Source organism: Brassica rapa, chromosome A03 (genome assembly GCF_000309985.2).
Source record: "Brassica rapa cultivar Chiifu-401-42 chromosome A03, CAAS_Brap_v3.01, whole genome shotgun sequence".
Lineage (NCBI taxonomy): Eukaryota > Viridiplantae > Streptophyta > Magnoliopsida > Brassicales > Brassicaceae > Brassica > Brassica rapa.
In genome coordinates, this window is record NC_024797.2 from 13,632,891 (window position 1) to 13,659,121 (window position 26,231).

The following is a 26,231-nucleotide window of genomic DNA, read 5'->3' on the forward strand; positions in this document are numbered from 1 at the left end:
AATGGTTCCGCAAAGTTACAAAGGCGAACCAGGTGTAGCTAAAAGAGACTTCAATCTGAAATTCAAAGACGTTCATTCTCCGAGTCGTTTTAACATATCTTAATGGGCTATTTATTCGGCCCATGTTAAACTCTTTCCGAATTCCAGTCTGTTTTAAAAAAAAAAGGCCAACACCGTCGCTTCTTCTCCGTTATCCCAGTAACTAAGGGTAGACACTTTACCCAATAACTGAAGTGGCATTCGAATCCGATCCAAAAAATCCAAACCGAAATCTAAACTAAAGTAGCAGAATATCCGAACAGGTATTGAATTATGAGAGATTGGATATCCAAACCCGAACGGGTAATATCCGAAGCCGAATGGATATCCGAAAATAACCAAATATATGTATAATTAACTTTATATTTCTAGTTTATATCTTTTATTTTATATAAAATATTTATATTGATACTAAACATAATATATGATATACATACAATTATGGAGAAAATGATTTGCTACTCACTTAAAATGCATGTCAAAATTTTTATTTTAAAAATTAACAAAAAGTTACATCCAAAATTTAAAAACTATAACCAAATTAATGTCTTTTTAGTTTCAAAATGTTATGTTCAAATCTATTAACCATTCAATCCATTAAAAATAAAAAATTAGTTAAGTGAAAATTGTATTTTTAAATACAAGAAATTTGAGAAATGAAAATTTAATTTTGTTTTTTCAAAATCCAAATATCCGAATCCGATCCGAAATAACCGAACTCAAACTAAAAATATCCGAACCCGACCCGAAGTACAGAAATACCCAAACGGATTCTACACTTCTTTACCATAATACCCGAAAATCCAAAATATCCGAACCGAACCCGAACGGATATGAACGCCCACACCTACCAGTAACCAAACAACCTCTCATTCTTCCATTTCTAGAGCAAGCTATTCGATCTCCCACGACCTCAGTGAGCCCCTTCTCTCTAATGTTGTTTGATGTTATGAGGATAACGCAAGGAACATGAACATGACAATTACTACTCTTTGCTTTTCTCGTTTTAGTGAACCTTGCTCATGTCTCTTCTTGTTCTTGAATAATTTGACTGTCAAAGGCTTTAGCTTTCTTACATATAATTAGAATTTGATCACTTCTTGCGTAGTTTATAGTTGTATGGATATGGAACAATTCTTGTTTTTTTTTTCCATGGAAAATGTCGTGATTATGCTTTGCTGGTTTGGTTAAAAGCTGTAAGGGCCCTTTGTTCTTATGATGATTCTATCTCTCTAAGCTTCGTTTAAGCTTGTAGCTTGGAATTTTAAATCTATCTGTTCCATTTCATCTACTAGTGAAGCAAATAAATATTTTGTTCAGCCTCTAATCTATATAGAATGTCCACATATGTATACAAAGAGATTTCATTTTCTTGATTATGATTTGTGTTTCTTCTTTCCTCATTTTGATTTCAGGCTTTAGGGTGCAACAATGGCGTTTGCGAGACGACAAGTTGGAGTCTTTTTATATAGTGCTAGTGGTAGATTTAGCTCCAGAAACGAGTATTCTACTGTGGCGAGCAAGCTAGAAAGTCTGTCACAGTACAAGAGCTTTGTATCGCCTGGATACGCAAAAGCCCTTTTCGTGGTTTTGGGAATTTCTTGAGGAGTTTTAGCTCAGAGTCTCCAGCTGTATCTGACCAGATGAGCCTCATCAAGCAACTGAGGCAAAGAACTAGTGCTCCCATTAAGGATGTTAAAGCCTCTCTAGTTGAATGCAACTGGGACATTGGTACAAATTAATTGTGCTTCTTTTTCCTGCGGTTCTGGTTCTGTTTCTTGATCTCTAACAAATGGGATTTGACACAGAGGCTGCTCAGAAAGATTTGAGGAAGAGAGGAAAAGTATTGGCTTCTAAAAAGTCTTCAAGGACAGCTGCAGAGGGTATGCTTGCGGTTGCTCAAAATGATGGTAAAGTTGCTGTCATTGAACTAAACTGCGAGACAGACTTTGTTGCTAGAAACGACATTTTCCAGTACTTGGTTAGTAGTGCCATTAGAATATTTCACATTTAGTGTTTGCTCTTCTCTAAGACCAACATGTTTGCAGGCTTTAGCTATGGCTAAACGTGCTTTGCTGGTTGAAGATAGTTCTCATCCATTTTCTGGTGTCTTCCCATTTGGGCCTGAGCTTCTTGAGGTCAGTTTTTTTTACGTTTCTTGTTTTCTATGGTATACTTAAACATCATGGCCTCTCTATGTTATTTTCTTGCTTGCACCATCTGAGTTATTGATATCTCCAATTCAGGAGTTGAAGCTTAATCTGGATCATCCCAAAGTGAATGGCGAAACCACGGTTTCAAACGCTGTTACAGAAGTAGCAGCCATAATGGGTGAGAATGTCAGATTCAGAAGAGGTTTCTTGCTGTCAAAACCTTCAGCAGGTGTCCTCTCTGCATATCTCCACACAAGTCCCCAAACAGGTACAAGTTGTCATTAATCTCTTCTTATGGTTTATTTCGGCGCATGTCTAGCTTTATTGTTATATATGAAAACAGGGTTGGGTCGTATAGCTGGGATTGTATCTCTCGAGGTAGATGGTGACAATACTCAACTAGAGGCTATTCAGCGTGTAGGCTCAGAAATAGCCATGCATGTTGTAGCAGCAAAGCCTTTGTTCTTAAGCAAAGACCTTGTTTCTTCAGAAGCACTAGCAAATGAACGATAAAGTCTCAGGTCACAGTCACTTCATTGTCTGAATCTCTCTCTGCTTGATATGAAACTGAGCTGTAAATCTATGGAGAAACAGTTGTCTTATCAAGTGTGGTGTATATGACAGGCAGAAAGTACAGGCAAGTCTCAGATGGCCGTAGAGAAGATGGTGGAAGGACGTCTCCGTAAATATTATGAAGAAGTTGCTCTGATGGAGCAAAAGTTCATTGTGAACGATTCTATAAACATCTGCATCCTTGCTATTATTAGTTGTTGAATGTAAAAGCCATGAATTTTTCAAAATGTACATGATATTATTACACAGACACTGGTGGATAATTTGTCCAAGGAGGTGGGTTCTACTGTGAAGGTTGCCAATTTTCTGAGAGTTGAGGTTGGGGAAGGAATCGATAGGTAAATATAACAGTGGCTCCTTATATATGTTTACATTAGCGGCTAATGAAAAATATCTATGTTTTTTTTGTTTTTGAAGACTTGAAGCATCTGATGAACCGGTTGCTCAATCTGCTTGAAGCTGTGGACATGGTGGTTAGCTCTTTCTTTTGGCTCATTAGGTTGGCACACCCATCACTCACCACGTGGTTTCTAACTTTCTACGCGGGCTTCAGATTTACAGAATGTTGGGCTTCCCTTGGGAAGCTGTGTGACAAAACCATGTCTTGTTTAGTTCCTTACAGAAAAAACTTCATTTCTCTGTCCACTATCTCATGAATTGTGCTTGTAAGTTGTGACTGGGCCTAAGTGTTTTTTTTTTTTTGTCAAAAACCGAAATAAAAGATATCAACACTATTAAAAGGGAAGGAGTTTTAATAAATCTACTTAAAAAGTTGTTTGGACCTTTTCATTAACTAATAATATTTTGGTCTTACATTATTTGGACAAACAATATGTTGCCTTAAATTTCTCTAACAATCATTTAGTCAAAGTTTTATTTATTGGATTCATATCTTTTTGTAAACAAAAAGATTATACCATATATATACGATCACATAAATTTGGTTCACGAAAATATTATCACATACACTTTAATATACTCTTCTCTAAATATGTCTCATTAACTTCATAATCAAAATAAGTTTAAAAATGATATATTATGTTAATTTTATTTTATTGATAAATAACAATTTAATATTTAAGATAAGTTTAAAATTATCAAATCCAACAAATCTTTTTTTACTGCTCAACAAAAAACCTACAAATCTATACTGTTAAATTAGTCAAAAGCCTCTCAAATAAATTTTAAGTTTCACCAACTAATCAAAAGTAACTTTTATAAAATGCACAAATATATAATGAAATGTGAGATTTGGGCATTCGGGTCTTCGGGTCAAATATAAATCGGTTTTTTTCAGGTCCAAGTTCTTTGGGTCTTGGCATTTATATCCAACTAGGTATTTTAATATTTTTTTTGTTCAGATTTGTTCCTTTTAGTTCCAGGTAAGTTTGAGTCAATATTCAAGTATTTGTAAAATTTACTATGTAATTTGGCTACGTAATGAGTCTAGCTCGGTTCGAGTATTTAGGACAAAAAACTCTAAAGAATCCTAAAAGCCAAAAAAATCAAAACACGAAAATACTCAAAATCAAACATATACCAAAAATAACTAAATATTTAAAAGACCAAAATCTTACCCGAGAACCAAAAATATCCAATATTTTAAATATATTTTTACAATTTGAAATTTTACCCAAAACTTAAAACTATAACAGAAAACGCGAATCCAAAATTTACAATAATATTTTTATACTGAGAACATATATGAATTACTTAAATATACATAATATGAACAAAACATTCTAAGTACTTTGTATACCGGAGTCCAACAGAGACCCACAGGTCCAAAAAAATATAATAGGTACTTTTTCTCAATGTTGAACCTGAGTCTGTATTTCGTATTAGTTTGGTTCGTTTATCAAATTTAGGTAAAATTTTTATACTTAAGAAAGCGTTACATAAGAGTGTATATAAAAAATCTCGGATAAACTTACTCATAAGTTATATAATTTTAAACAAATTTATATATTTGATATAATACGACTTTATAACATAATAATACATAATATATTCAAAATACTATCTCATATCCAACTTCGTATATAACCCATAAAACCTGCGCTTTCAAAGCGCAGTTCAAAATCTAGTTAAACATAAATGTCAATACTATCGCAGCTTGGATAAACATGCCTAGGAATGCTTCCACCGCAAGCCTGGTGCATTATAAAGTTCATCTTCCAATCCACCATATACATGATATGGAAGGAAAGGAAAATGAGGATTTTTCGCCTCTAGGTCTTCCTCAGCGCACATGGTTCGGACTGCTATCGAATTGCCAGGTTCGTGACCGACCGCCTCCTTTCCGTCAGAGCTTCTCCCGATGTCCAGCCATCTCTTCTTCAGTTCTACTTCTCTTGTACAAGGCCACCTTGAGAGTCTATTCCTATCTTGTTTCTTGTTTCTTTTATTTTCTTCTTGTTGTATTGGGTTGTTGTGCGGTTTATGCTGTAATAAGTTGCTAATGCAACATGTTAACTTTAAAAAAGTATGAATTTTGTTTGAGCTCTTTCTTTGTCTAGACATGTCTATAAGCCTTGGGTCAATAGTCTTTGTCTTAGAGCACTCTTATTGGTTAGAACTCCCCAAAAAATCTCAAAAAAGTTAAAAAAAAAAAGTATATTCAATAAAATTAATTAACCACTAACATGAAGACAGATGGAAACATATTGGAGAGAAGATCCCACATCGGATATATGAAAGGGACTTGAGTAATATATAAGGGACTTGGGCCAATCCACTAATTGCCAATTGGTTTTAAGTTGGAAGCCCAAGAAACTTATCAAAACAGAAGTTCTAAAATGTCAGAACAAAAATCTCTGCACCTAACCAATTTTTTTCCTTAGATACCCTATCAAAAATGACTAATGGAGCTGCTCTAGTGCTGTTAGACTTTTTCAAACTGTTTGTTGTTTTAAATCATATGTAGACAATTTCAATGACTTGTCTCAACTTTTAAATAGTATAGATTTTTCCCAAAACCTAATACATACCCAGTTACCAGGTGTGCAGCCAGACAAGGCTACAGAAGTTCATGAGAAACCTTTTTTCATCAAGAAAACAAAGTGTTTCAAAATACTAAAAACTAGATATCACTTCCAACTTCAAATCACAAGGAAATGTTAAAAACAAAGCCAACAAGTCTCAGATAAATCCAAACTGAGATTTTACGGCTCAGCGTGCTCCAACCTCATAGCCACCATTGGAGATTTGTTGAGGATCGTCACACGAGTCTCTCTTGAGCATCTCCAGACGTTCAAGCCGTCTTCAGGGTTTCCCGTATCTACTCCATATTTATAAGGGTAAGTTACATCAAATATCTCATTGATGAACAACATCGAGCTCCCACTCACACCACAACCCTCAGGAAGGTCCTTAGCTGAGCAAGACCCGTTTCCAGAGCAATTCCCAGGCTGTCCAATCAACAACACACGATCTCCCAGATCACTTACAACGACCCATTCACCAGCTTCCTCATCTAGCACGCTCACTCTACACGCTAACTTGCTAAAACACAACACACCGTTACGGACGATGATTCTCTCGACCAGGTAAAGTTCATCATCACCATACGGAACCAGATTATTGCATCTTCCACAGTCCACAATCTCCGGGGGAATCAAAGGAGTCGTTTCCAGCGTGTAGGGATCGATAGCAAACACGTCCCCGTTGATAAAGACTGCGTAGAACTTGCCTCTAAAGGCGACGATATCGCGGCAATCAGCTTCCGAGGAGTTCTGAAGCCGCGTCCACCTCATTTCGGTACTTCTCAACACCAAAATATGACGAGAGTAGCCGATAAGCACGATGAACTCTCCTTTCTCCTTGTTTAGAGGAAGAAACGCCGCGCCTCTGTATCTTGTTGCTAATGAATTAGGATCGTGACCGACCATTCTCCACTTATATCCCAGAGGGATAATCTGACAGTCAGCAATGTTCAGCAAGGTTGGGGGAGAGTCCGGGGTCATCTTCATTTTCACTGAGCACTGAACAGATGGTGGAAACTCCACGTGGTTCTCTGGTCTTATTCCTCCGACGAAAAACTCAGAAGGCAACAATGAGTCAGGGGAACGGACTCTGAAGAGGAAGAGAGGGAACTTCTCGAGGGTGCAAAAGCCTCTTCCTTTGCGAGGGAACTTGTCGAACGAGGGAAGAGAGTAGCGTGTGCGTAGCAGGGAAGGAGGAAAGGGGAAGACGGGTCTCCAGGGGCGGCAAACAGAGCGAGCGTGAATAAAGTCGAAACAGTCCTCTAGCTTAGCGGAGATGATGTGCAGCAGCTCCTCAGGGAGAAGAGACCAATCGGACAATGACAATGTGTGCTCTTTCGAAGACAGTTGCAGTTTTGAGAACTGAAAAGAAATTACAATTAATGAGAAGTAAGGGGCTATTCAAATCATGGCTTAACACCAAACTGCAATAACCAGAATACAAAGAGTTCTTCTTATTACACTATCTGAGAGAAGAGACGAGTCTGACATCACTGATGATGTCTTCTTCTCCGTTGTCATTTTCGCTGGTTGTTTCGATTTCACAACCTGAAAGAAAAAAATTAAGATTCTTCTGCTATTGAAAATTCGATAATAAAAACATTAAGTCTTTTTTTTTCAGTTTTGTACAAAAAGGGGGGGGGGGGGGGGGGGGGGAAGAGGAGTATGTACCCAAACCATGTTCGATGTCGTCTTTCTCGGTGCCATATTTGATGATTCCGAAATCTATAAGACAAAATTGAAGTTTCTTTTTTCAGGGTTTAGTAAAACTTGAACAGAGAAAAGAATCGCCAACAAGAAACAGACAATCGAATTTGATAAGAGACGGATTTTTCGTTTTCGTACACAAACACTGGCTTAAGACTAGACGTTCAGAGATGCACACCGTCGTCTCCTCCGTTTTCACTTTGGTCGAAACAATGAGAAATAAACAAATTATCTAAAACTATGGATGGAGAACATGGTAAATAAACAAAACTATATTTATTAAGAACATAACGAATCAATATATTATCTTAAATTATAAATATATGATAAATAAATAAATTATCTTAAATTATGGAAAGTATGATAGATCAGTAAAATCAGTTCCTAAATAATAAAATAAATTATGAAAAATATGACAAATCAACAAAATTATTTCATAACTAATAGTATAAATATGTATATGATAATAATAATTTCAATGGACAGATAAGTTTCCATCAAATAGTGTGTAGGGTTTAGGGTGTAGGGTTTAGAAATGAAATTTGTCTGTTTTTTATAGTAAGAAGTTTATAAATTAATAATGTTGAAACTTTGATAATCATTAATTTACATAATTATTAAATTACATAAATTTTATTTTTTAAATGTATCCATTTCAAAGTTTGTTTTATGTAAAAATAAGAAAGATACTTGATTTTATAGTATAGGTATTGATTAAATTTTACATGTACAAATTATATGTTATTCTTAATCGAGTATTTAGTGTATAGAAAATATGTACCGTAAATATAAACGAATTTTTTTTGGATGAAAAATGAAAAAAACAACATCATTATATTTAGGAAATTTAAAGATAGACTTCAATGTGAATAAAATGAACTAAAAATATATTGTTTATATTTTTATAAACTTTCTATATATTAGTTATTAATTTATGTTTATATTAGGACCATACATTTACATAAGATTTTTTAAAAAATTAGTATTTTATTATCATATCAAATTGTGTTGTATTTTACACCAGTTCAACTCAATACTGATAAAATTATTAATTTATTGTATTTATCAATGTATCGAATACTAATTAATGGAGTTTCTATTGTAGTAATAAAATCAAAACATACCAAACTAATTAAGACCTAAAAAAGAAGACTTAACGGTCCCTTCCGGTCCATATCACTACCACCAGGCAACAACACAATTCCCACAAAAAGAGAGAATGTCGTGCTCTCTTATGGGCCTTACCATTTTGTGTGGGTTTTGTAGCTTTCAAATCAGATCTGAAAGAGAAATCTCAACTCCTACTTGTTCCCTTTTCTCCTTTTTGAAATTAATACTCACAAGAAATAGAAAACTGCAATGAAACCTATATATGATGATATGATGAAATTCACAAACAAGAAAAATAATAGTGTTATTAGTCACATTAAGAGTCTCAGTTTAGCTTAATTAATTTGCGAATGCTTAGTTTACTTGGTACAAGTCAAGTTTATATGTAAGTAAACCCTTTCTTTTTCGATAGAGGAGTAACACAACTCTTATCCAAACGTTGCAAAGCAACTAAAACAATGTAAGGACATAAAAATGGAAAAAGGTGAAATGCATGAATGGCACGAGAGATGAACGTGAAGAGTGAAGACGTTCAATAAATTTGCAAGTGGGATAATAATAATATATAGAGTACACTATCTATCTAGTAGTGTATTTATTAAACACTTGAACACTACATGAGACCTATTATCCTAGTCATCCCCTACAAGTCTACACATCTCTTGTTTGACCACTGTTTGACCAATTTAAACATTTCTTATTGCCATCTCACTCTTTTGTCTCATCAGCTCTAATGACAGAAGCCCTTACTGTTCGTTTGGCGGTAATGACTGCGGCTTTCTCAAACATCAAATTCCTAACAATTCGGTCGAATTTTCTCATCCTCATCAAGCTATTGGAAAGTAGAGAGTCTAGACCAACCTTGTTTGGTATTGTGTTTGATATTTATCATTTTAGCTTTTACTTTTATGTATTGTCTTTCTCCGTTTGTACAGTGGCTAAATCTGCTCTCACTGCTGAACTTAAGTCCTCTTCTGCTGAAGTGTAAACTCTTTTGGTATGAACGAATATATATGAGTGCTAAAAAAAATGAGTTTCTCATCATAAAACATCTCCATCATGCTTTCAGTTCTTTTATGATTTTTTTTATCAAAAGTTATACATAAGACATGTCACATGTACATAACTAAAATGGAAATGAATAAAGTTACTGTAGAGTTATAAGTGTGCTAGTATATTGTAGACGTTTTCCAACACATGTTAGTGTTTAGTTTATGGCTTTCTTTAAAGTTTTTAACAAGAGTTGTAAGAGCATCTCCAAAAGAAACATATAGAGCTTTTTGCTCTCCAAAAAGGAACTTCAAAACTTCAAATTTAAAGTTTTGAAGAGTGAAACTCCAAATATAGAGTTTCACTTTTCAAAACTTCAAATTTGAAGTTTCATCTTTTTATTTGCAATTTAGTCCTTACAATTGTACATCATATTTATATTTCTTAAATATTTTTTTGTTTAACTTTTTAATCCTTAAAACTTTTATATCTCATAAATATTTCAAATTTGTTTTATAAATTTAAGTTTTAACACATGAAATTAAATAAAAATTTTAAAACAAGATTTATAATATATTAAAACTAAAATTAAACAACAAGAATATTACAAAAAACCATAATAAAAACTTATTAAAAAGACACATGAAGACATAATTATTACTCAAATTTAAATATTATAACAACACTAATAGTCTGGCAAATTTGCTCCGGAACCTCCCAAATCTCTAAAATATTGTCCAAACAAATTTTGTGTAACCGAAGATGATTGTTGTTGTTGCTCTTGACGCCTTTTTCGTACGATTCTTTCTTATTCAGATCGAATGTATTCACGAATATTAACATCATCGTTACTGGAAGAAGGAAGTATTGCATGATATAATGACGGCATGCATTATAATGCATAACATGATAATTGAAGATGAACGTGATATCAATGCACCGATAAAGGATACAAGATCAATGACAGAAGCAACAATTGAAATGACGGGAAATGAAGATATCCGATTTCAGCAATTTTTGGCTCGTAATCTACAAATAAAAAATAAAGAGAATCATTTCTTACTTCGAAATGCATTAGTTGATCATATATGGGAGCATTACGGAAATAATTTTATGGAATAATGTAATATTTGCTTGCAGTTTAATATTTAATTATGTACTTTTATTTATAATTTTATATTTTAATGTATGATTTTTTTTTAATTAATATTTCTGTAATATTTATATATATATATACTAGTTATTTATAGAAGTTTTATGAATTTACATTAACTATGATAAATATAAGGATTATAGTGTAAAATATAAATAATTTTGAAGTTAGGTTTGAAGTTTTACTTTTGGTGAAGAACACATTGAAACTTTAAATATAGAGTTTTGGAAACTTCAAAATAGAGTTCCTTTTTGGAGATGCTCTAAAGTCATTTCTTTGACACTTGCGGAGATTCGATTCTCCTCACGTGTAATTTAATCTCTTTTTCTATACAGTTTTCTCCAAATGGAATAATTATTTAACCGTAACTAACAAAATTACAGAAGCTTTTCGTTTATTCCAATCACGTGAGGTTACACGTGATTCGACCAAAAGAACAAAAGAAGAAAGCAAAGAAGTAAAGCGTGAGATCTGCAAAGATGAACTCGCGCGTGCGTGCATCCACGCCGTTAAGATACGTTATTTAACGTAAAAAGATGAGTCACCATTAAGTTAATTTTAAATTTAAATTTCCTCTATAACAAACCCTTTTTTGTCATAAGTGTATATAACAAATTTATTAAATTGATCAAAAACTTGGACAAATATTTTTCATTTACCGCCGGTAACAAAACTTCTCCGTATGCCTATTAACGGCCGGTTACTTTTTTTGATAATGTGCTAAACAGTTAGAAGAGGATCCGACCCGAATAGATCCCCAATATCTTGAAAATGGTCCTCCACGTGCCAGCTGGAAAACCCAGACCCGGACCCAAACCCGAAACTCATATCCGCAAAAAACTCATCTCCAAAACAGTCAGGCATCGTCGTCGGGAAACCAAAAACGTCGTCGTGTAAGAACAACGGCGACGAGAAACCCGTGAAAGTGTCTGAGACTGTTAGTGACGGTTCCTCTTTCACCTCAACCGCTGTCTTCGATACGCCGGAAAATTCTTCTTTTACTGTGGTCGCCGCCGTAGACTCGCCGGAGAAGGGAGTTTGGAGAACAGAAACCGGCGAACCGAGACATTCTACACCGCCGCTTGTGGTTATATCCGAAACTCCGTCCATCTCCTTCGAAGCTTCTTCACCGTTCTCCGTCGCCGGAGGAGAGAAGTTAGTGAGCGCGTTTGGACCACGTAGCTGTATAGCGGCGTTGTCGTAAACAATGGCGGCTTCCTCTGCCGTATCGTAAGTGCCTAACCAGAGCCGTACACCGGTACACGTCTACTCGGATCTCTTATCTCCGCCGCCCATTTTCCCCACGGCCGTTGTCTCACTCCTCGGTACTTTCTCGCCGGAGCAGTAACAGCGGTTGATGCTGTCGTCTTCGTGTTCGGTCTCTTCTTCTTCTTTGGTCTATCTTTATCAGAAACGGTAGACTCGAGAACCACTTCGTTAATACACTTCTTGACACGACGACGTTTTCTAGAGATGTCTGCAAAATCTTCTTCTTCGTCGCTGGAGGAATCTGTAGCGTAAGGATCACTCACAGAGATTCGCAAGATTCTTGGTTGAGTTACTGTAGTAGCGGTCATGATGTTGTGCTCGGAGAGTTTGACAACATTCTTTTCTGCCTCCATCTCTTTCTTGAAAACTGCTACTGTATAATAAGAAGTTATAAGTGTTCTTTGTGTTGTGCCTTTGTATATATATGTAAAGTTGGGAAAGTAAAGAGAAAAAAGTGAAGGAGACAAAGAATAAAGAAGAAAAGAAAATGAAAAACAAGAGATTGATGCTCTGTAACAAGAGAGGAGATGAGGAAAAAAAGGCAAAGATTTTCCAGGGAAAGTTGAAGAAAAGAGCTTTATGGGTAGATGCTTATGGAATCAGAGTTTGGTAATTAAGCAAAGGAGGGAGATGCTTTTTTCTTGTTTGGGGATGAATATTAAGGTCAATAAATATTCCTGGGAAAAAAACTGCAGAGAAAAGAAAGTTTTATTCAGAGTGGGAGAGAAGAGTGACAAAGAAGATGAATATAAAGAGAGAAAGATGCAGAGCACATGTAAGTAAGTAAAGAGTGAGACTCTGAAGGATACAGAGTCTGCTTTATAGCACCTTGAAACGGCGGTTGCGGCGTTTTAAAATCCGGTTTTGATTTTGCCATTTCATTCTCTTAGAATTTTAGTTTAAAATTGTTATGAGCCATTGAAGATACCCTGGAGACGGTTTAGTCTTAACTTTGACTAGGCATGTACATTTTGCGTATCCATTCGATTAGGTTCAGGTATTTTGGATATTGGTAGTTTGAACAAGGAAGTAAATGATCCATTTACTACTTGACTCATTTTCGGTTCGGTTCAGATTTAGTTTAGGTATCAGAATTTATCTGGAAAAAATCCAGTTTTCATATGGTTCCGGTTCGGTTATGTCGAGTAGTTCGAGTAATTCGGGTTAAATATTAAATATTCTGAGTAAAATATCAAATAATTAGGATGATTTGAATAAAAATTTTGGATATTTCGGATAAAAATATTGGCATACTTTCGGATAGTTTGGGTACTTTGAAACAATTAAGTTTTTTTTTCAAATACTTTCGGATATGTTTAACATATTTTTAAATTATAAATATAAATATTTAATTATTTTATATGTATATATAATTAATATTTTTTTATATTCTGGTACCTTTCGATTCTCGGTTCGGTTCAATTATTTTAGAGATAGAAATATATAAATCATTTGGGTATTCGAGAGTTTGATCAGTTTTGGGAATTTTGGTTCGGTTTGGTTTCAATTCTGTTTTTTTTTTGTCCACGCCTACCTTTGACTATAAAATTTTAAATAAGAGTAAGAATTAATTAGTTGCTACTATTGTTTTCTATTTTCACGGTTTAATGCAGTAATTAAGAAATGGTTTCAAACCTTCCAACGAGAATTTCTCACGCGTTTAACCACAAGGGCGTTTTGGTCATTCATCAACCAAGTTGTTGCTGTCTGTAAAAAATTAGACCGTTGCGGTCTGCAATTGTTTTAACTTTCTTACCTTTTAGCAGTCTCTGGTCTTTTTCTAAAGCAGGTATCTGACGTGGTAGAGACGACAACATGGGATGTTACTTCATGCGACTTGTGTGTCTCCGTGTCTTTTTTATTCACTTTTTATGTATGGCATTAGTATTAAATTAATTAATTTGCCCTTTCTTAACATGACATTAATTAAAATTAATTTATTAAAGTTTATATTTGTCCTGTTTTAATTTTCTTATAGTAAAATTTTATCTTTTTCACTGCATATATTCACGTGAGTGTTAAACCAGAGAAAACAAAGTGCCTTTAATTTTTTGGTTCTTTTAACGTGGACGGTGTTTGGCCTTTTTCAAGAAAATGAATAGTACTTGCATTTTTCTACAAAGAAAATGATGATATTTGAATTTCTAATGGGGTTTAGAGAAGTAAGGATGTTGAAACACGACATTGCAGGATGACAATATTATGTGAAATTAAATGGTGAAATCAAGATTTTAATTGCAAAATTTCGTGATTTATCAAGTACATAATCAAATCAAAAATTCCAATTGGAGCATATTATTTTAATGGATAAATTTATATTTAACTCATTCTATATTTGATGGAATATTTAGAGAGAAAAACTTAAACACCACTAGTATTAGGGTAATTACTAAAAACAAAACAATTGATTATATAAATTATGGTAAAATTTTTGTTAATTCATTAACCATACAAGTGTGGACGGGTGGTACAACGTGTTTGGAAAAGTACTAAGTACTCCAGATTTAAAATCTACCGAACTCAGATTTATCCATTTGTGTGGCCAGACGATATGGATATCTAATTCTCATTGCGAGCAACCAAGTATGTCTGGCGTCGGTGAACAGACCCTCAAAAAATTAGTTAGTTAAGTCTAGATTCGCCCGAATTATCCAAAATAAAAATTTCGTTAATTCATTAAGAAACCATGAAATACTCGTTACGATTCAAACATGTTCATTGTGTTGTTTTAAATATATAACTGGTTGGTATTTAGATTAGCTAGATGAATTTAGCATACATGTCATTTTCTTTTTTTCCTTACATTCTTTTTTTTTTCTTCTTTTCTAAATATTTTTCTTTGATTCAACTGTGTGTTTGGATCCGCCAATCATAACGTTTTCAGATAGAACACTAACTTGTGATTATCTAGACGACATTAGGTTGATATCTTAAAGCATTGCTTTGAGAATGATCAAACATTCACATTTTAAACACATCAATAAGTTCCTCTGAATCTAGCTGGTAGATGATATTCCAACAGATTCAAATTATATAAGGTGATAGAGGTTTGGTCTGCGAACAAAAAAAAAAGATTACAGACTTAACTGAGCTTGAATTTGTAGAAACCATTTTTGTATGGTGGTTTAATTAAATGTTTGCTAATGTTTTTAATATCAGAAGGTATCCAGTTTGAATCATATCATCTAATATGTAGATAATGAAAAAATATAATAGATATTCAACATATATGGTGCATGTAAAACCATCATGCATGGATCTTCATAAGACGCTCAATGCAATGCAAATGTGGCTCAATGTGGTGAAAGTAGAACCGTCATATTTAAATCCTACAGTTAGCGGCTATAAAATCGTCTTGTTTTACCGCAATTTGTAATAGATAATCCTTATTAAAAAACTAGGCTTGGTGTTTTTGATAAATAATACATATATATTATGTACTGTACATGTCAAACCTGACCAAAATCCTAAAGGCCAAAGGAACAAAACGATAAACGAGAAGCTTTATTCTCCATTCTAGAAAGAAGCCAGCAACGAGTTAGAGAAGTGAGAGAGATACTTCTAAATTAAAGTAGCAAATCACTGCTGAAATATCACTGGAGCCACCACCAACAACCACCATGAAGGAATAGCCACCACAACCACTTAGAAGGGAGAAGAAAACACATAACATCCATTTTGAAAGAAGAGGAAAGCGGATAGTCAAAATATAGGGATATTCAAACTAAAATTTCAGGATATGTTATCGACTTCAAGATCTAGCTATAGTTGAAAGCGGATCTTCATTTCAAGTTATGGTTGTTTTTCTGAGACTGTCTTTGTAGATCGGATCCGCAAACATCAACTTTCAGCAACAAGTTCTCCTCATTGATCCAAAAGGATTTATGTGTCATTGTAAACAAACTATTTTGTTTTCATGCCTTGAATATGCTGTAATCCAAATAATTTTGATTTAGATCTTGTTGTGAACAAACGCAAATCAAAACTTGAAGAAAGCAAAGAAAACAAGCAAAATATATTGAGGCAAGTACCCGTTTACTATTTATATATTATTATGTGAATTAATAACGTAGCAATCCCTTAGATCCATATTTATAGCAGTTTCAAAACTTGAATTTTCTTTTTCCTTTAAGAATACATACTTACTTAAAAAAAATCCTAATCATAATACTACTTTCGGTCCAACGAATGCTGGGCTTTAACTAGTGCACTGAGATGATGTAACAGATCTATTTTTTGTTGCAAGCCTAAGGATCCATAAAATTGTTAGGGTGGGTGATGTGTCGACACTTATCTCATAATGAATCATTTACAGGAGTATTGCTTATTTTGCTTAGGCGTTAGGTTATGTGTGTCATATTTACTCTCATGTTAGGATTATATTTTCGTAGTTGAAATGCAATGATCGAGTTTATGGACCTGCGTGTTAGCTTTTCTATTTAACTGAAGGCATCTCCAACCCTACTCCATTTTTCTCCTCTAAAGTAGAGTAAAAGTGATTATGGAATAAACAATGTTCCAACCCAACTTCATATTTCACTAATCTTTTTTTTTTTGTTTGTCATTTCATTATGGAGTGAAAAATGGAGTTGGATTAGAACATTTTTACTCTATATTCACTTTTACTCTATCTTAAAAGAAAAAATGGAGTATTACATTGGAGCTGGGTGACTTTTGACTAAATGCCTAAATGGTCACATTACTTCGTTGAAGCTGTCGTCGTACGTACGTATACATGTAACACATGTGCAACATGATGTGTAAAAAGAAATACATTGCTGTGTAAATGGATAGACTTTTGGCACCCAGACCATTGTCAAAGTGTCCACTATCTGATTGAGCAATGTATGTGTTATGTGAATATCAATATGTCTTCTTTTTTTTTTTGAAAAAGGGCTTTTGTGAATATCAATATGTCACTGGTTTTTTCTCTTATCTTTCCTTCCTTTTCTAAACTCACCACTCCGTAGTCTACAGAACTATAGTGATCCAATTTTACTACAATTTACGACATTTGTATATGTAACAAGTTAAGGTGACCAAAAATTTACGAAAATTTTATAACAAAAATTAAAGTATTAATCTCTGTGTCGTATTAGTTACAAAATCAACACAATTTGCAGAGAATTACAATTCTGGAAAATGAATCGAGGGTTGATGGGTTTGGATTTGTGGGGATATACGCAGTGCCGTCCCAAACTTTTACGTGGCCTAAAGCTTGTCAGAAAATGTGGCCTTCTAATGTAACTTTTATCTAAAATTATTAAAAATAATGGTAGTAGTAATATTCGAACCCCAAATATAGAAGCTGTACTCCACTTATTAAACCATTTCATCTACAAACAACTTCATAAATTGTGGCCTATTATTTACTTCATATTGTGTGGCCTAAAGCTAATGCTTCATATGCCTTAGTAGAGGGACGGGCCTGGATATACGTATATGTGCGAAATTTTGTACAAGACTATAAAACAGCAAAAACATACTTATAGTATAATAAAAACTACGTAAGAGATGTCAAATTAGCATCAAAACCCAGGCGTGAAAATTAACTTCGAGCCACGCAGTAATTCCGGAATCCCATTAAATTAGTAACAATAAAAAATAATTTTTCAAACAAATCAAATAACGTTTCTGAGAATATGAAATGTTGGGAGTAATGATGAGCCTTAGTCTTTGTAATGTCATCATTGCACAATCATAGAATTAGTTATTCTAATAACGGTAACTTGATAATTAAGTACATAACACATCATCCGTTAATGTACACATTTAAAAATGTAGTTTAACAAAATTAAGATTATTGAATAAAAAACATAAATCTTTACCCAAAACATTTTGTTCAGGTTTTCGTTTTGAAAAAATATGTTAAGTGGAAGTTATAATATCAGAAAATGTCAAAAAAAAATAACATTGGTATAAATAGTATATAATGATCAATGTCATTCTGGTGTACTAATTAAGACGTAGAATATCCATACAAAGAAGAAAAGGGTCCAATTGTGTTTACTGATGGAAAATCTGCTTCGCTCAAGGAAGTTTTGGAAGTCCAAAACAGTTTGAAGCTGAATTTGATGTGGAAATAAATACGAGAAAATCAGCAATATATGTTATAAAAAGAGATCAATGATACATTTTGGCATTAGCAAACGAGTACGAATCCTTATTGGAAGCCTCCTAATAAGGTAGTTAGGACTCCTTATGACCACCAAAAGCATGACTTAGCTAGATCATGAATTCATGAGTCGTCTATTATAGTAAGAACTCGTCTCGTCACTTGGTAGAGTAAGTCACTATAGATATGTAGGTCGACTACAATTGATAAATTACCAACGAGCTACTTGGAGGTAATAGAGAGTATGTGAGAAACAAAGGTTGCATAAGTGGTCTAAAACCATTGTTGGACATCCGGCTATGCATGTGGATTTATTGTTAAGATAATTATTTTTTGAGAATTTTAAAATTATGATTTGCTGTATAAGGTGGGTTGAAACTTAGTTATTTTTTATTTTGTAGAATACAACGTATTGGAAAAACCGGTAGATGTAGTTGGTGACGAGATTAGTCAATTAATGTGATTTATTAGTAGTATGGCTTGGGAAGTGAAAGTTTGATTAATTTGAAGAAAGAAGAAATAAACGAGACCGTACGGATAATTGTCGAAGAAAATAAAGATAACAGTTGGACGGTAGCAACCCACATGAGAGGTCTTACCGTTAGTTCCGCAAACGGCGCCGTTCTCTTGTTTCGAGCCATCCCACTTTGTTTTCATGTGACTTTCTACGTCGTCTCGAGGCACTCTCACTTTCGCTTGTTACCCATTTGTCTGCCAACATCTCTTTTTGGCAATACATACTGATGATACTCAATATACATATATTTAGGTATATTGTGCGTTTTCTTTATAATTTGTTATTAACATTTGAGTTTGTATGTGCTTGTTTATTTTTGTTACTTATGTGCTTGTGTTATTTTATTATGTTTTGTATTTTTTGGTAAAAATATAATCTCTATATATTTAAGAGGGAAAATGATTTTTTACGTAAACTGACCAATAACAAGATACATTATTCTAATTTTTAACAAAAGACTAAAACATTTGGTAATCGTTTCACTTGAAAAAACTTAACATAATTTAAATATTTTTTGAAAAACCCTGAAATTGTATCCTACATAATGAAAACATAATCTATACAATTAATTAGTTGATGCATCATGTCAAGATGTAGCGTGAAGAAAAATGATAAATCATATTTTTTTCAACAGAAACTATACTAATCTTACTACAATTTTTTGAACACGAAAACCAATTCCGTGAAACTGAATCAACATAGATCGTAGCACAAGGTTGAGTCCAAAAACCGCATGCAAAGTTGTTAGTCATTGTATTAATTGTCTTTGGAATATGTCGTATTTACAAAGTTGGGGAAAATCCATACTGCGTTGAAATTCTTCTAATTGCATAGTAAAAACCGATCTTTTTATCGGTGTTGATATTATCTTCATCAATTAAGAACAATTTGTTGAGAACACCACCTCTGTGATATACATGGTTTTCTTGCATTGCATATCTCAAATCAGAGCTTCATATTTTGCAAGCAAAGTTGATGGACTCCTTCGAATATTCATGGTCTCCATTATATTATTGGTTGAACCTTAACTTTTGCAAAACTGTCCTTATTTTGCAAAAATATCTGTCTTTCCAGCTTCCATCTACATAGCACCATTTCGAAGCTCCATCTAAATTACTAGTATATTTTTGTGACTAATAAATATAATATAATATTTTGTTCAAAAATATAATATAATATTAATATTTTATGTTTTCAACTTTTTATAGTTAGAAATTATTTTTTACTATTTGTCTTAAGTTTCAGTGGATTAAATTTGTCATGAGAATTCAGATATATATTTTCTGTCTTGGAAAACGACATATGCATTATTGTTAGACATTGATTCAGGTGCTTAGGATTTTTATTTTTTAAGAAGTTAATGAATAAGTGTGAGTGGCTTATGTTCGATGACCATGATGATGACTTTACTATATACATTAGACATTATGGTCTTTTCCTATCAGAAGTAAAGGAAAAAGAAGAGTCTAATCGTGTTTCAAAAATAAAATAAAAAACAGTCTAATCAACTAATATAATTTCGAAATCACAAAAAATCAACAATATCTACCTACATTTTTGAAAATTCATTTGTCTTATATGTCCAACCTCATGTTGATTCTGTAATAAAAATATAAGAAAATATAAATATAAATTTGTTGTGTTACAAAAAAAAATATAATTTTGTTATATATTTTACTGTGATTAATATAAATTACATCCAAATAAAGATAGGGCTAGAATTATTAGTTATACATTTCAGTAGGCAAGTAACTATTTGAGACATTTTTTTGAACGGCACCATTTGAGACTATAAATATCATTGCTTTTACAAAAAAAAGAGAGACTATAAATATCATAAATCTACCAATAATATTCAAACGCAATGGCTCCTTTACTTATGCATGTGCTACTACTAGATATATATGTACATATCAACAAAACATAACTAGGATTTTTAATAAATTGGGAAACTATTGGTAGAACAAAGTGAAAGCTTCAATAATGAACTAATTGGGCCAATTATTATCTATAAATGGTGTACTTGCTCATACACACTAAAACTATGGGTCTACTCAGGGAACTTATTATTTGTGGTTTCTTTATTCCTGCAATTATGGTTAAAAATGAAATGTTTTATGTGCTTCTTTTTATTATGGGGAACATGTAACCCACACAATATTGGGTCTATTGAAAAGAATATATATAAATACTACTACAGAGTGTATATTTGTGATTAGAGGAATGATTGTGACAAAAAGAGTTCATTCAGAAAAGTTGATGATTACCCAATCAATGATTCGGATTGGACTCTTATTTAATTGTCTTCAGTTAAAAATCTTAGTCATATCTATGTGGCGACCCGACAAGGGCCACACCAGTGAATTAAACCTATATGGTGCTCGTACACTCACGAGTTTTACTTTTGCCACTAATTATTCTTCGACGACATGACCCATCAAATATGACAGATGTTTAATGTAAATATAGAATATCGATTAAATTAGTAAAAGAAATATCCAAGATATCTGATTTGTATGATACATTTCACATTTTGCTGACACTTTTCTATTTTTTTTTCTTGGCTCGTTAGATGAAAGTTGCAGTACTCTATGTAATATTTGATCGCTAAATGGATTTTAAATAGATAAATGTTGAGAAAGGTTTACAACTATGACGTCAAAAATGATAAATGATGAAGGATATTTAAGTTTGATGTTGAATGTTGCAATCGTGAAGACCATATATATATATATATATATATATATATATTCATTAACAAACAAAATTATGACACTGATCAATATAACAAAACTATAAATTACAGATACTCGTTTAAAATAGACATTGTCCTCATAGATATAATCCAATTTGATTGAAATTGTGACTTATGAGGATGGTTTACAAATTGATTATAGGCTTATAGTATGATAAACATTTGGTATATACTAAAATTTAAGTGGGGGTGGACGTGTGGGATGGTGAGCCAGCAGGTGACTGTAACTCGTTGTCTTGTAGTGAGACAACTCTCATTAACAAGCCATTTTTGATAATTTGAACAATGATTAAATATTATTGGGGGTTGCTTAATTTAGGGGTCCTTTCCAACACTTCCTCACGACCTTATTGTTCGGTCTGTTAGTGCACCACTTTTGATTTGCACGTGCATTACACTCTATAAAACTGTAATCAGGATACTTAATAGAACTTATCCTACACTTTGAAAGTGTACTTGTGGCAATAGTTTATTCTAAAACTGAGATTTCATGTTTTAATATGCTCTTTTTAAAAGGTTGGTTTTAATGATTATTTTTTTTTTACAATTACGACAATGCAAAATGGAAACATTGTTTGTAATGGTTAGTATTTTTAATGCAAATTTTAAATCCTCTAAATCTTAAGTATACTATATCTGATAATTTCTTATATCTGATAATTTCTTATGTTTGTAGGAAATTTTTAGAAAGGAAACTTATTTAAAAAATAAAATAAAACTTTTATTCATTAAAGATATCTTAGTTTATGTTATTTAAATTATTTTGGTTTGCATAGTCTTAAATGAGCCTGTTTATGTTGATGTCAGAAAAGTTACTTTTAACAATTTAAGAAATCTATTGATTTAAATAAAATAATTATTACTTTCAAAATATAGATTATGTTGTTTAAGTTTTTATTTTAAAAGAAAGATGATTTCTTTACTTTAAAATCAAGACTATTTTGTGAACTTTCTTTTTTCATGAATCACATTATATATATAATCTATTTTGTTTTAAAACTTTATAAATTTTATTTTATAAGGTTATTTGAAAAATATAAAGAAAAAGGAAGCTTAAATAAAAAGGAAAAATAAAATAAAATAAAAAATTTAACAATGACAATTTGATTCATTAAGGGTACCACTATAATTAATCGTCGTTAAAATTAATGTGAGCATGACACATATGAAACTGACTTCTTAAATATTATTATAGAGATATCATAGGTAGTTTTTCGGTTTTGATGATTGTGTTTGATATTCATATTCCTTTATTTTATTATTAATTATTCTATTCTTTTAAAATTAAAATTTGTAAAAATATTTTTAGTTGTTGAAGTTAGAATTTTAAATATCTTAAACCTTAAAATTTTTCGGTGGTTATTTTAATTAAATAAACATTCTAGTTTTTTGGTTTGGTTCAGTTTAAAATCGAACCAAACTGAACCATTTGGGAAGCAAAAACTTTTAATTGGTTCAGACTAGAAACATTTATTTTGGCCTGGGTCAGTTGGGTACAGTTTTCTTCCCACCCCTAACTATCTTGGAGAGAGCCGAAGTGAAAGCCTATTACAGATGTGGGTCTCGGCCCCTGAAATGGCTCAGAAACAAAGTCGTTTTTTTTTTAAAATTTAGACGCCTTGTCGTTTTCTTTTAGTCTCTAGAAGACTGCATCCCGTTTTGTTTCTTTCAGTATACACAAACAAAACAACTTCAAATAACTCGTCTCCACGTTGCGAAAATCCGATCTCTCTCTCCAATCTCGCTGCGCCACAGATTCCTCGAAACCTCTTCAAACTTCCGATCGTCAACGCTCTCCGGCAAAGATGAACGACGTAGATGTGTCGAGTCAGATCCAGCAGATGGTGAGATTCATCCGCCAAGAGGCCGAGGAGAAGGCAAACGAGATCTCCGTCTCCGCCGAAGAAGTACGTCTCTCACTCTTTAGTTCCACTTCTCAGGATCTCTCGATTGCTCTGATTATCATGGATCTGCTTTGATTGAAAATGTGTAGGAATTCAACATCGAGAAGCTGCAGCTAGTTGAGGCGGAGAAGAAGAAGATCAGGCAAGACTATGAGAAGAAGGAGAAGCAAGCCGATGTTCGCAAGAAGATGTTAGTTTCTCATTGATCTTGATTTAGTCTAATCTGGATTGTTATAGATTCGAATTTGTTGAATACTTTTTTTTTTGGTGTTCAGTGATTACTCGATGCAGCTAAATGCGTCAAGGATCAAAGTTCTTCAGGCGCAGGATGATATTGTCAATGCTATGAAAGACCAAGCAGCAAAGGATCTTCTGAATGTGAGTGGGGATGAGGATGCCTACAAACAGCTTCTCAAGGATCTCATTGTTCAGGTTTGATGCACATTTGTAGCTGTGTATCTTGAATCATTCTTTTGTGGTCTGACTCTTGAGTTACTTGCAGTGTTTGCTTAGGTTGAAAGAGCCTTCTGTGCTGTTGCGTTGCCGTGAAGAGGATTTGGGTTTAGTTGAATCTATTCTTGATGACGCAAAGGAGGAGTATGCTGGTAAAGCTAATGTTCATGCTCCAGAGGTTGCCGTGGACACCACCATCTTCCTTCCCCCTCCTCCTACTTCTAGTGATCCTCACGCTCTCCACTGGTATTAACTTCATTTTTAAAGGACTATTATGGTGTCTAGATCTTGCTTGATATTGCTAATAATATGTAATGTTGAACATGATATAGCTCTGGAGGTGTTGTGTTAGCTTCTCGGGATGGGAAAATCGTGTGCGAGAACACACTCGATGCGCGTCTTGATGTTGCATTCCGTATGAAACTTCCAGTGGTATGAATAAGCAAATTCAATGCTTCGTGTTGATGTTTTTCTTGTGATCCGTATGATTTCTGATTCACTCATCTCTTTTCACAGATCCGTAGGTCGTTGTTCGGCCAAGTTGCTGCATAATGAATGAAAAGAGACGGAGATGTGATCCAGACCGGGTTTGGTTTTTACCCATTTGGGAAAGATTTCTATTTGTTGTGATTCTTTTATGTTCTCTGCAACACTTTTACTTTGATGCCAAAAAACCCCATCGAACTCTTTGTGTTACGCATATGTGATTCAGACCGGGTTTGGTTTTTACCCATCGGAGTGTTATCATTGGCTATAAAAATAAATAAAGAAACGAAAGACTTTCGTTCTTTTTCTAATAAAGGCCTGCTTCAGATTCAACACCAAGCTATATATAATTAATAATTTAGGATTTGTGGTTTCTTCTCTCTAGCCAACTCGGTGATTCTTTGTCTGAGGCCTAACTCTAGATCATGTCGTCAAAAGTTAGGGCAAAGAAGGAGCAACCACCGTCTCGTGGCACGTGTACCCGTAAGCTATTATCCGACTATCTCTCGTTTCCATTCACTTGTCGCGTTTCCCTGAGTTATACACGAGACGATGCTTGTTAGGTTGCCCGAACAACGTCTCTATGCTATCGTTTTTAACTTTGAAACTGAAGACGACTAATCCCATCGCTTTCTCCTATGGAACAGTTCCGAGTCTACGTTGCCGTGGGTTTCCAAGATATATGAGGTGACTGATTTATGCCTCGACTGTAGATATCATACAATGCAGCTCTTATCCGACATTCCTAGGATCATGAGGTATGCTAAGGTCGCTGACATCATGGACGGTAATATTTACGTAATGAACTTGCAAGGAGTCAAGGTGTTTGATACAAAAACACAAATGTGGGTGCCTGAGATGAAAAAAAACAGACATGGAGCTAGAGCGTATATGTTTTAGGCCTGGGCATTCGGGTCTTCGGATCGGGTTTGGATCAATTCTTTTTGGGTTCGGATCCTTCGGATCCTATATATTTGGATCCAACTAGATATTTGAAATTTTTTGGTTGGATCGATCCGAGTTGGTCTGGATCTATAATTAAAACACATGTAAAATTTATCTAATTTTTGGGTTTGGATCGGGTTTGAGTATTTAAAATCTCAAAAAGACCCAAAATACTAGAATTCCATCAAAATTTAGCCGAAATCCTTCATATTTATTTTAAATTTTGTAAAATAACAAAAATAAACTATTAATAATTAAAATTAAATATTTTTAAACTCTAAATATGATATTTAAAGTTTCATATTAGTTGAAAATGTTAAAAAATAATAATAAAGATTACTAACTAAAAGACATTTTAACTAAATTATAGAATAAAATTAATATATAAAATACAAAAAATAAAATCAGAGTAGGTCTTGTCTATTCGGATCGGTTCTTTTCGGGTCTGCATCTATTCGGATTGGTTCCTTTCAGTTCTGTTTTTTTTTCAGGTATATAAATTTTTGACTAACTAGGTACTTATAATTTTTCATTTTTTTTTTGGACAGAGTAATTTTGGATCGATCCTAGTTCGATTTTTCAGGTTTGGGTAAAATTGCCACCCAAAGTTTATGAACAAACATGCCTTCACTGTTCCTAAACCATTAATGAATGGTGGACTAGGTGAAAAGTGCTCGTGTTCATTGACGTGTTCATGCTTTTGTATGATCGAATTGTGAATCTGTAGGACCAAACACCATTGAAATGGTTCGTATAGCATTTATACAAACTTTCAAACGCTTCTCAAACATTATAGACGATGTTTTTTTAACTAATATTTTTTTTTCCGAATCTTAGCGACGTTATAGACCATGTACAATGGTTTCAACATTCATTTTATTTTCAATATTCTCTTTTTACCTTTTTAATATTCTACATCATCTTCTCTCTCTTCCACATAATTTATTCAACACCCACTTCATTTTAAACATCTACAATGGTTTATTTAAAATTTTAACACTCTATCCCACCACTTAATTCATACTTTTATCTTTTACAGTATAATAAGTACGTATATTAATGCTATCTTTGATTATAA

General features: G+C 33.3%; 3 protein-coding genes and 1 pseudogene across 3 annotated transcripts; 2 read left to right on the forward strand and 2 right to left on the reverse strand.

Annotated features, from left to right (window-relative positions):
- The first annotated feature begins 962 nt into the window (after positions 1-962).
- LOC103860089 lies at positions 963-3,536 on the forward strand (annotated as a pseudogene).
- A 2,165-nt stretch (positions 3,537-5,701) lies between these two features.
- On the reverse strand, positions 5,702-8,166 carry LOC103858591 (F-box/kelch-repeat protein At1g64840). The gene is made up of 4 exons (XM_009135975.3): positions 7,595-8,166; positions 7,421-7,474; positions 7,211-7,297; positions 5,702-7,111 (listed from the first exon to the last, which is right to left on the reverse strand). Exons 2-4 carry the CDS (start codon positions 7,454-7,456, stop codon positions 5,930-5,932), a joined length of 1,305 nt encoding a protein of 434 aa, XP_009134223.1. The 5' UTR covers positions 7,457-7,474; positions 7,595-8,166; the 3' UTR covers positions 5,702-5,929.
- Positions 8,167-11,250: 3,084 nt separating this feature from the next.
- On the reverse strand, positions 11,251-22,763 carry LOC103858592 (ethylene-responsive transcription factor CRF1). Its single transcript, XM_033286197.1, is given in 2 exon segments — positions 11,251-11,963; positions 11,966-22,763. Coding segments are annotated over 2 exon segments (900 nt in total). The 5' UTR covers positions 12,332-22,763; the 3' UTR covers positions 11,251-11,429.
- A 248-nt stretch (positions 22,764-23,011) lies between these two features.
- On the forward strand, positions 23,012-24,523 carry LOC103858593 (V-type proton ATPase subunit E1). The gene is made up of 6 exons (XM_009135977.3): positions 23,012-23,272; positions 23,359-23,459; positions 23,545-23,701; positions 23,772-23,968; positions 24,055-24,154; positions 24,239-24,523. Exons 1-6 carry the CDS (start codon positions 23,171-23,173, stop codon positions 24,272-24,274), a joined length of 693 nt encoding a protein of 230 aa, XP_009134225.1. The 5' UTR covers positions 23,012-23,170; the 3' UTR covers positions 24,275-24,523.
- Positions 24,524-26,231: the final 1,708 nt, after the last annotated feature.

Bases quoted from the DNA above. Each gene is read 5' to 3' on its own strand.
- LOC103858591 (XM_009135975.3), bottom strand. From the start codon at position 7,456: ATGGCACCGAGAAAGACGACATCGAACATGGTTTGG. The intron at 7,298-7,420 runs GTACATACTCCT...TTTTTCTTTCAG, and splicing joins CGACATCGAACATGGTTTGG to GTTGTGAAATCGAAACAACC. The intron at 7,112-7,210 runs GTAATAAGAAGA...ATTTCTTTTCAG, and splicing joins CGTCTCTTCTCTCAGATAGT to TTCTCAAAACTGCAACTGTC.
- LOC103858593 (XM_009135977.3), top strand. From the start codon at position 23,171: ATGAACGACGTAGATGTGTCGAGTCAGATCCAGCAGATGGTGAGATTC. The intron at 23,460-23,544 runs GTTAGTTTCTCA...TTTGGTGTTCAG, and splicing joins GCCGATGTTCGCAAGAAGAT to TGATTACTCGATGCAGCTAA. The intron at 23,969-24,054 runs GTATTAACTTCA...AACATGATATAG, and splicing joins GATCCTCACGCTCTCCACTG to CTCTGGAGGTGTTGTGTTAG.